Raw genomic sequence first — 11,917 nt, forward strand, 5'->3', positions numbered from 1 at the left:
TGCTGCCGTTTCCCCTGCTGCACCTGCTACTGCCACTACTGATGCCACGGATGCTGCTGCCACTATTAAGTTTCGGATACCAGATACACGCGCTCAAAATGGAATTCAGCTAGCACCTTTGCTCTTATTGAATTGTATGCTGATGTACAACCAGAGGTTGGAGTCCAATCGTACTCTAGCTGAACGAAATGAATTGTACCGTGCATGTTGCACTCATTCAAGACCAAAAACATCACCAATGGAAGCTGACCTTTGAGTCCATTGAAGTCTAAGTGGTATGCTCTCTGTGCTGCCTTCAGAGATCGCAATGCTAGGTTAAATCCAACTGGTACGGCACGGATTGAAAACTGGGTTTACCATGATGCGATGGAGAACCCCACCAGTGAGGTGCCCACCGTGACGCCAACTACTGTGTATGCCTCTCTTGCTGGAGAGACGATAGATAATCGTGGTAAAGTTGCGGTGCTAGACAAGTAATAGCCGTCAACAACGATGGTGCTGAGAAGGGTGTGGCTCGTTGGGCTGCCAGTTAAAGTAGAGCGGTCGACCAAACGATCGAGCATCTGGTCACCTCTATGAATGAGATTGAGGCACGTTGTTTTGATCATGTAGAGCCCGTGCGTTGAACGTTCAATAGATATCTTGCTTGTTCGACAACGGTTTTTGGTCCGATGTTGGAGTCAATAGAGAAACGGGACCAGGTGCAGTCTCGCATCGCTGAGCAGATGCAGGGCAGTTTGAATATTCAGCGCCAGATGCTGATGGTATTGAGAAGGGGTTTCGGCTCAAGAAACAAGAACGCTACCAGCTACAATGCGTTTGAAAACGGTGGCTAGGACTACACCAACAAAACCAGCCACTAGTTCCGCCCTGATGTCAATGGTATTCCTGAAGCCTATGACTATCAGTTCAACAGTTCATCTGCCAGAATCAACAGCGTCTACAACAACACCGACGTCAACAACACCCACACCAGCAACATCGTCGTCAACAGCACCCTCCCCAACAACACCTTCCCCGACAACACTGCCTCCACCCCCTCTACGAATGATAGTACGATCAACGGCAGTGTCACGACGGTTTCTCCTGTTCTGTCAGATTTGCTTGAAATCACTTATCCTTCGTCCGATGAATATCAACCTCATAACATCGACTAAATTATAACTGGCTTTTTTTTCAATAATAAATTTTTTTTTTAAAAAAAATTTAGTCCTTAACAAATTTAAGGAAAACCTGTATTAAAGATGTGCAAGCGGGCACTGTGACCTATAACACATGAATCACCCTGCTGTAAGAGTAAAGGGAAGAGATGTAATTTGAACTGAGCTCCATTTATTATAATTATCAGATATATAAATCTGAGTGCTCCAGTATCGCAACTCTTACACTATTCCCCCCACAAAGGGTATTCTTTATACTAACTCACTAACTAATAAATGATACTTTATAATAATAATTCTAATACTCGTAGCTAATATCTAAGCTCTGTAAATATCCTTGATATTCGCTGTTGTTCTTTTGGGCCGATGGTTTCTCTTGCTATTTTTATTGTTGATCTTGAAACGCATATTTGTTTTTGCTTGTAAACTTGATGATTTTCCACGGACCAGTGAACTTTGGTTCGGCAAACTTCCAATTTTCTTTCATCTTGATTTTCCAAACATGATCGCCAATCTCGAACTTCTCGTTCTCGTTCCGATTACGATTGTAGTATTTAGCTGGTTCAATTGACTTTTTTGAATATTACTTCGGATATCCTCCTGCAATAATGGTATGTAGTGATTAAGATAGTGCATCCATGTTTGCGTGTTATAATTCTGAGCCTATATTTGTGGTAGATTTGAAAGAGCTGGAATTTTGGCTTTTCTAACAAACATGGCTTCAAAGGGAGTGAAACCAGTTGACGCTTGTTTTGACGTGTTGATTCCAAAAGTAACAAAAGGTAGATAATCGTCCCATGTACGTTTATCCTCTTCCCAATAGATAGAGAGAGAAGCTTTAATTGTTGTATTCATTCTTTCCACTAGACCATCACTTTGCGGGTGCTCAACGCTGGTTTGGATTTTTTTTATGTTGAGACGTTGACAGATAGCCATCATTGCTTTAGAGACAAAATTTGACCCATTGTCTGTTATAAACCGGAGTGGTGTAACAGATACCGGTATTAACAAATATAACATGCCATTTGCGATAGAATCGGTATCAAAAATATTAAGGCTGCGGTGATTGTCCATTTCGTGAAGTAATCCATGAAAACCAGGAGATATTTGTTGCCACGATGTGTTTCTGGGAGAAACGCCACATCTGCTGCCAAATATTGAGCTGGATATCCAATTGGTTCCATGCTCGTCAATTTCTTGAATTTGTGTGTAGGACTTGTATCACTTTACATCCTTGACACTTTTTTACATACTGAATAACATCCTCATGCATCGTCCACCACCAGCCATTCGCTTGTGCCTTTTCAAGTGTCTTGTCCCGACGACTGTGACCGCTAGTTGGATGATCATGAACCGCTTGTAAAAAATCAGTCTTCATTGGATCCGGGATAACCAATAGAACATCGCCTTTTTTGTTAATACGACATCATATATGATCTTTTACCACAAATGGATGTTTTATAACAGGTTGTGACAGAACTTCTTGAATTTTAATATCCTCTTTCTGACCTTTCCGCAACTTATCTGCTGGAGTATTGCTGTCAGCTCCCTGGGCCATTATGTGTTGAGTCTTTTCATTTTCTATATCTTCTTTAGATCGTTCAATTCGACTCAACGCATCCGAATCCAAGTTATCCTGTCCTTTCCGCTGTAAGAGTGTAAAGTCATATGACCAAATATCCACAATCCATTGTGCAATACGTCCTTTGGGGTCTTTTGTGGCAAGTAACGACTTCAACGTGGCATGATCAGTGTAAATAACAAATGATACGCCATAAACATAACAATGAAAATAACCTAACGACAAAGCCACCGCAAGACATTCTCTTTCCGTTGTAGAATAATTTTGTTGTGCTCTATTCAGTGTTGGACTGGCAAACGCGATAGGACCACCATCTTCTACTAAACAAGCACCTAGAGCGTAATTACTACTATCACAATGTAATTCGTATGGTAAATGACGTTGCGGATATGCTAATTCTGGGAGGTCACATAATCGTTTTTTCAATATTCCAAAAACTTGGGAGCATTCCTTTGACCACGTCCATTCAGTACCTTTCTTCAACAACGCATATAATGGACTAGCTAGCATCGATAAATTAGCGATAAATTTATGGTAAAAAGTACAGATTCCCAAGAATTGCTGTAACTGTTTTACGTTAGTTGGTTCAGGCCATGTTCGAATGGGCCATGTTTTGACGGGGTTACTCTTTACTCCAGTTCCAGACACGATAAACCCTAGAAACTTCACTTCATCTTTTAAAAAAGAGCATTTCTTTAGGTTGATTTTGATATTCCAATGATTTAATATGCGCAATACTTCGCGAACTTGAATGATGTTTTCTCCTCTAGTTTCTGCGTGACAAAGAATATCATCCAAGTAAATGACTGTATAACTAGATACACTCGCTAGTAGTGTATTTAAGAATCGACAAAAGGTAGGAGGACCATTACATAGGCCAAATGCCAGTACATTAAATTCGAATAAACCAGATCTTGTACGGAATGCCGTCTTACATTTATCCTCTTCTCGTATTGGAATTTGCCAGTATGCCGCCTTTAAGTCAATACCTGAGAACACCGTCGATCCAGATAGTTTATCAATTAAGGTGTCCATTCGTTCAACGGGGTACTTGTCTTTTACTGTTACCTTGTTGAGTTGGCGAAAATTTACACAAAATCGTAAGGATCCATCTGGTTTAGGAACGACGACTAGGTTCGCGCACCAAGGAGAATTGCTTGGTCTAATCACGTTTCTTTTTAGCATGTCTCGATTCGTTTCCTCTACGACCTCCTCCTCTTTTGGCGATAGTCTACGACCTCTAGTTACGATAGGAGGGCTGTCCCCCATGTTAATGACATGACAAACCGGAGCGTTAGTAATTGTTTGTACTTCTGTTTCATCATATAACTGTCTGTTCAAAAGTAAGATATCGATAATTTCCGTGGGGATACCTTCCATAGCCCAAGTTCTCTGTCATCTTCCAATGCTACTGCAGAGTTGATATGTCCAGTTAGTAATAATGATCGACGAAGTAGTTGTTTATATAATGGATCAATTAGCAACTTCATTTCCAAAAACCAATCCATACCAAAAATGGTAGTAACATTCTGAGTTCGCACCACTCATAGTACGAACTTTTTGAATAACATATTTTGTATTGTACATGGTATCCATACAGCTTCATTGGATATTCCGCTTGATGAGTTACCATATGTTCTCTTGATAGGCGGTACCTTGACAAAAGTAAGACCATGTCGATGTGCTTCCTCTTCCGAAATAGTAGAAATATTTGCTCCGGTATCCATCAACACTTTGGTAGTCATAATTCTATCGTCGATCCCGTTTTTTACCTCTGCATTTAAAACAAATGATGTTGGGTCGCCACTACTGCCACATAAAGTAGGCATTAGATTCTCATTCTTGTTATCAAAGAGTTGACTGTGGTTGAAAGCCGGACTGTCCGAAGGAAACATCATCTTGTAAAACAAATGGTTAGTAATATCCTTCTCCATATTCGCACTCTCAGTCCCTGAACGTCCCCCATTATCAATCGGTTCCGCGGTTTGTGCGTTGTTACTTCTGTTGCCAGAAGATTTTGGATGACCTTCATTCTTCTTAGACTTCTTCTCCTTGCTCTCCGAGTCGTTTAATGCCTTGGCTTTTTTCAACAAAAAGCAATCTTTGCGACATGATTCGTTCTTTCACATATGAAACATTGTCGAGATTTATTTGAATTACCTTTGGTTTGAAAACTTTTCCCACCTCGATATTGTTGAGCATTAATATCACATTCCATTGGATCATCTCCACGACTTTCGGTACCCATTGGAGGCCAGATTTTTGCCGCTGAAGGAATCTTCGCAGTGCTGTTAGACGAATGGAATGAGCTGTACCGTATGTTTTGTTCTACTTCGATTGCAACTCCAATTGCTTCCAAAATATTCTTTGGCCGAGTAGGCAAAACCGCTTCACTCACGGACGTATTTACTGCACCATAAACATAATTGAGTTGTAGTTGACTATTATCTTTGGCAATTGTGGTTACTTCTAACAATAGTCTTGTGCCAAACGAAGTCATCGCTTCATCACTTTGTTTCATGGTACGCATGGCTGCAATAGCTTTAGCCATCGCCTCATCCTCTCCGCCATAGAAAGCCTGGAAAGCCGTTACGATGGCTTGGAAATCCGTTCTTGTAGCTTCATCTACTGTTGCCCACCACTTATTGGCATAGCTTTGCATTGCCATCATAAACTCATCAATGCATTCGTCATCAGTATATTTATGATATACAATGAGTTTACGAAAGTTAGCTAAGCATTCTTGAGCTATGGGGCGCCCGACGCCATTGAAAGGTGGTGTAGGGTGCTTACGACGATTCTGTTTATTTGGATTAGCAGCTGTTGCCTGTCCTGAATTAACATGGTGTGACGAAGAAAATTGCTGGGCTCGAAAATTCTGAGATGGTGTTGCTGAACCTACCGAGAAGTTGTCCCAATTTACTGCATTACTGTACGTCGAATGCGCATCAGAGTGAAAAGAGTTTTCTTCTTGTTGCTTTTCAGTATGATGTAAACTGAGGGGAATAGGAGATGCGGTTCTTTGCTAATCTAATAATCTTGTGTCCATCTTGTTAAATGCTGTGACCATTAAAGGTTGTTCCTGTGTCTCCAACGTCGTTTGTTGCTCGTACAAAGGTGTCGATTTGGAATTTTCTTCCAATTTAGTTAATAATCTGCGATTTTCTACTCGACGTCTATCACAGGTTATTTGGGATTTTGCCAAATCATCCATCAATTGATTATTTTTCTTGTGGTATTCCGAACAACGACTCGAAAGGTCATCGATTTGAATTTCATAATTTTCAATTTTATGATTTTTCACCTTAAGTTGTTCTATTGACTCTCCAAGATCACGACGGAGTTGGTTGACTTCTGCTCTTAGTAGTTCGACCGAATTACTTGTAGTTTATAATTGTTTGTTGAACAAAGCTTTCATTTCATTCATATGTTTTTCGTCCTGTTCTGTCCAACGAATTCTCTGCTCTGTTACTTCTTGTTCCATACGTTTAATTTGTTGGCTATGTAACTCGTTCTGTTGACTGATCCACATAGCATGTTGTTCTCTAATTGCAGCGACCTCTGTCTCATATTTCTTATTGAGAAAAAACATAGCTTGACTAGGAATCAATTCCTCGGGTTGTTGACTAGGTTGTAAATCCAAACTCCAGATGGAAGAACCATTATCGATATTCCCGCTCATTTCAGAATGAGTAAACACAACTTAAATATATGTTTTAAAAGCGATATAGGGTTGTAATAACAAAATGCACTAATATACGCTTTAAGCTACTCCACCAATGTTAGAGTAAAGGGAAGAGAAGTAATTTGAACTGAGTTTCATTTATTATAATTATCAGATATATAAATCTGAGTGGTCGAGTATCACAACTCTTACACCTGCTCTCCAAATACAAGATCAGCAGGATCAAGAACTACATCATCGTAACCTAGCTCCCCGCTTGCCTTACATGCATTGTGTAGAATAGCACACGACCCGATGATGTCATTGATATCCAAAATATCATACACGTAAATATGGAATTGTGTGAATCTCCACCGATTAACGAACTTTCCAAAAGTTCTTTCAAGGGCCATTCTTCTGGCTGAATGCGACTAGTTGAATAACCTCTTGCGGTGATCCCAGAGACATTCACTTTTAGGGATTGGCGTAACCAAATTGGCACTGGTCGGATAGGCCGAATCACCGAGAAAATAAGATCCTTTAGGGAAGTCATGCCAAAGATTGTTCATGATCTTCCAGCTGAGATCACTGGAATTATAAGCTGAGTGGTCACGACCTCTGCCTAGTGTATTCAAAGTAAATTAGTTTTCAACTCTCATATTTATATTGGTCATTATTACCAAAGTCTCCTACACGAATGTAAGTAAACATACATGAAGCCTCACAAATAGCAGTAAGTTTAACGGTTTAATTGTTTTTACGTCACGGAACCCTGCTACATAAGCGGCTGGATTTGGCTTATGAATGGTAAAGTGTTTGCCATCAATAGCGCCAATTGCATCAGGAATACTCATATCAGGACCTTTGTTAAATCCAGCAGATATAGCACTCACCATGGCTGAATTGGTAGGCCAATCAATCATATAGCCAAGCCCATCGTTGAGAGCCTTCACCATACGCCTCGTGAATTTGGTATAACTGCCATATAAAAGACCATACAGAACATAGGTGTTTCTATATCCAAGATTACAATTGGCCAGTCTCAAAAGACAGGTACCTATCTGAATGTAGATAGGAGCGTGGTTTGGTGTCTTGAAATCTAATTCGGGATGAGTAGACAACCTGTTGACAAGCCAATTAAAAGAGGCCCTTCCCATTCGATATGTGGCACGGAAACGATCTACTTGGTTTTCGTCGTCTTCGTTGAGGTTAAGACGTTGTACCTCCCAAAAAGTGTATCTTTCAGACACTCTTGTGGCACCTACACCGTCATTTCGCATTCTGGTGATAATTTCTCCGGTAAAAGACGAAGGCATGGAAGTAAAAGCCATTCCAAATTCAATCGAGAAATCGGCAGCAAAAAAGTCGTACTGCTATTGCTGTTCTCTAAGCAAATGCCCATTACTGACAGTAAGGTGCAGCAAATTTACAGATTTCTTGGTTCTCGGCAGCAATGCTTTCTCTAAATCCCAGTGGCGGACTGTGTGGTAAAAACCCGAAACATGTGGTAAAAACCCGCAAAATTTGGTGGTAAAAACGTCCATTTTATACCACCTTATGTTGCGGAATTGTAGTACACTTACCACCACAGGTGGTAAAACCCCAAAATTATACCACCTAATGTTGCGGGTTTTTGCTTCATGTTGCGTGTTTTTACCACCTAGTGTTACGGGTTTCTTCCGCATGCTGCGTATTTATACCACTTCTAGTACCTACTAAATTCCAGTTGATGCGTCTTTTTACCATAATATAGAGTCCTTTCCTTCAGAACGTAGTACGCACGTTATTACATCACTTTAACTATATTATTATTGATGCTGATGAACCTTTATACTGTTGTGCAATCAAGAAATACATTATATAATAAAAAAGCAGGGTTTAAATAAAACGTTTTGTTTTATTCAATTTCTATTTTGTATTTTATTTTATTTATTATAATTTTTGTACTATCATCTCCAAATTGATAAGGTACACTTACGTCCATAACACTTCTTGCACTTACCTCCATAATACTTCGTGCACTTACTATTAACGGGCCCAATGAACACCATAATAGCCAAACAGCCGCCTATAGATACAGGTAACATTCGAGAGTCCCGCGAGATGTAGCAGTATATAGATCAAATCATTTTATCAGCCTAAAAAAAATGCAGCCTAAAAGAAAAAATTGCAGCCTAAAAGAAACATTTACAGCCTACAGTGCAGCTATTTTACAATGAACAATTTTTGGCTCTGATTTTTCAAAAAAAACCAAAAACTCTATCTCCTCCATGAATTCAACAGGTATCCAAAATGCGGCTCTATTACATTTTTTATTAGAGAGTTCTCCACAAACTAATAGAGCTGGAATTTGTTTTTTCCCACAAAATGTTTTACAGATGGCAAAAAAAAATTGGCCATTTACAGTGGTGAGACCCAAAGATGTCCGGGAGGTGCTTAACTGTGAAAAATTCATAAAAATCTATCAGATATATCCCGGTTAATCGTTTGCCCGTGATAAATTAGATTCCTCTGTCAAACAATATGAAAATCAACAATGTAAAAATGGCACTTTTAAGTTCTGAAAATGTCCTTTTCAGCCAAAATTGTTCATTATAAAATAGATGCACTCTAGCACTGAAAGTATTCAATGTTGTTATTAACAAGTACTATTTCAATCGTCCATTTGGGGCCGAATCGGTCCCAAATGGACGGTGGTGTTTTAATCAATTTCTCCGTGACTTTTGATCTTTTGTCCAATAAAAACATATTGAATCAAACCGGTAAACCTTGAGCATTATTACTGTACCTTTTTTTAAAATAATTTACTTGCTTCCATCTCGACCATTTCACCATTAGAATAGTCCCCATCTTGAAAAAATCAAATCCCAAAATGTCTGAAAAAGATAAACGTACTGCTGTTAATTCACTTATTTGAGTCTCTTCTCACTATTTGAGAAAGACTGAGGCCCGTGAACTTTTAAAAAGAAGGTTCGACTTTAACGCACCTGGACTCCGTTTTTACGGAACGGTCATTTCGACTAAACCAGGTGCTAATGACAAGGTCATTTGTAAGGTAAGACTAGACGAATGTCCTGACCATACCTTCACTTTGTTTGGGAGTCCTCTTAAGTATGAGGGGCTTAGAGTTGTACCAACGGTTGTTACTACTACTGCTGCCGTTGAAGAGGAGGAGGAGGAGTAGGAGGATCTTCAGGTCAGCGAAGAGGAAGAGGACATTAGGCCTGTAAATCAAGATGACTGGATTATGGGTGAGGTTACAATGGATACACGTCTGACCTCTGGAAAGGACTATCATTCCAATAAGGCCACATTTAATCTTTCGAACAAGTTAACTGTTAGTCCTGCCGAGTACTTTCTTTACTTTTTGCCTGTGGAGTTTATCAGTGATGTTGTGATTCATAACATCAACCAGCATGCTTTGAGTATCATGAATACTTGGATCAGTGTTACGTTTGTCGAGTATTTAACATGGATAGCTCTGTTAATGAACAAGACTGTAAAGCACCATGTTGATAAAAGGGCTTATTGACACATGGGTTAAAGTCATCTCATGCCTAATATTAACTTCACCGAGTATATGGAATACGACAGGTTTTTTGCTATTTTGATATTCCATGTATTTGAAGTACCCAGCGAAGCCCAACAACTTTTGGATCCACTGTATCAAATTCGCCGATTCTTGGATGCTTTCAATAAGACATTAGCCAAAGCTCTGACTCCTGGTAGGTATCTCTGTGTGGACGAAAGTATGAACCAATGGCTCGGTAGTGGTATGCCCAATTTGAAGAAGGTTCCTAGAAAACCTCACCCCATCGGCCAAGAATTCAAGACGCTCGCTGATCATGACACTTACTGCATTGTCCAACTTGATACAGTAAGGGATCCTGTGAAGAAGAAGTATGACGATGTAGATAGAAACTTGATTGCAACGTTGAAGCGTTTATGTGAGCCTTGGTTCTTCAACGGTAGACCAATTATTGGAGATTCCTGGTTTGGCTCCCCCGAAATGACTTGTGTTTTGCTAGACCATGGATTGCATTCAATTATGCAGGTAGCCAAGAGAATGTACTAGCCTCGAGGTATGCCTCGCAATGATATCATCCAGTGTCTCCGTACTGAACGTGGTAGCTATGTTGCCATGTCAAAGTCGGATCACCATGGTCACCACATCTTCGCATATGCCTTCAAGAATAAGTAAGCTAAGGTCTTGTTATCATCTTGTAGCACTTCAATGACATCCAACGTACCACTTACGTATAAAGGAATCAATGGACAGATTGTTACAATCACCCGTCGCCTAGTTTCTCATGATTATGAAAGTCATAAGAGTAATATAAAGCCGTATAATATAAATAATAGTTTACTTCATACATTTTTTTTACTATAGGCAGTATCGATGCGAACAACAATAGCAGAGACAACATGATCTCTTTTTATGATATTATGAAAACCCTACCGTTGGGAAGTTCGTTTCTTGTCGTTCGTCCTTGGTATTGCGGAAGCTAATGCCTTCAGTTGCTTCACGATCTGGGGGTGCAATCGGGATGTACTCGTTCATTCCGAGTTTAAAAGCAGGCTTGCTCACTCTTTACTTGTTAAAGTAAAGAGTATGAAACATACTGTACAAGTAACTGAGGCAGAACCAATGCATACCCGAAGCAGTTATGCCGAGGGATCACATGCCTAAGTTGCTCTTGGTAGCATATTAAAGCGCCAAAGACAGACTTGCAAGTTCTGTGAAAAGCGGGGATTCAAGCCCAAAAGGGTATCCAAACGTTGTGCGTGTAACGATAAGGGCCAAGTGTTCTAAATGCCATATCTACCATTTTGCTGAAGATTTGAATAAATAAAGACACATCTAAATATTTGGGGGATATCTTAAATATATTTCAAAAAACCTTACTTTAAAACAATTTTTTTTTGACTTGCTTTTTTTGTGAAACCGATGGTTTTGAGTAAAGAATATTTATGACAAAGTATTAATATTATCTTACAAAATTAAGTAGGATAATAGATGATATGTTAAACAACTTGAATGTAAAAAGATTACTAAAAAAAAACAGATTTTTACAGTAAAAAAAATATTTTTTATGACCGTCTATTTGGGGCCGATTTTTCAATATAGTACTTGTTAATCGTCCATATATATTATAGAAATTATAGAACATTCTATTAGGAAAAACTTTAACCTTTCACAAAAAAAAGTCAGTGTCCTTAATCGAGATGTTTAAAAAATAGTTTGATGTGCTTGCGAGGGCCCTAAATTACACATATTATAAATCCGATGAACAGAAACATTTTAATTACAGAAACGCCCGCTTAAAACTCCGCCATTTCCTCCCTTTCAAACTCCGCTCCTGACTCTGGCGGTCATTTTTATGCTTGTATAATGTTTTAGTCTCTTTCCTAGCCCGAGTTATCTTGTTTTCTGCCTAAAAGAGAATTCAAAATATGCCATCCAAGATGAGATCCACAAATTAAAGCCTTAGGCTGTGCTGTATTATGTTT

General features: G+C 39.3%; 1 protein-coding gene across 1 annotated transcript; it reads right to left on the reverse strand.

Annotated features, from left to right (window-relative positions):
* Positions 1 to 4,828: 4,828 nt before the first annotated feature.
* Positions 4,829 to 6,424, reverse strand: EV154DRAFT_489019 (uncharacterized protein; the record flags this gene model as incomplete). The annotated part of the gene is made up of 3 exons (XM_051599234.1): positions 4,829 to 5,767; positions 5,810 to 6,122; positions 6,150 to 6,424. The coding sequence occupies 3 exons, from the start codon at positions 6,422 to 6,424 to the stop codon at positions 4,829 to 4,831; spliced, it is 1,527 nt and encodes a 508-aa protein (XP_051449933.1).
* Between the last annotated feature and the right edge of the window lie 5,493 nt (positions 6,425 to 11,917).

The sequence above is a fragment of the Mucor mucedo genome (assembly GCF_025094135.1).
Source record: "Mucor mucedo strain NRRL 3635 chromosome Unknown EV154scaffold_343, whole genome shotgun sequence".
Taxonomy (NCBI): Eukaryota; Fungi; Mucoromycota; class Mucoromycetes; order Mucorales; family Mucoraceae; genus Mucor; species Mucor mucedo.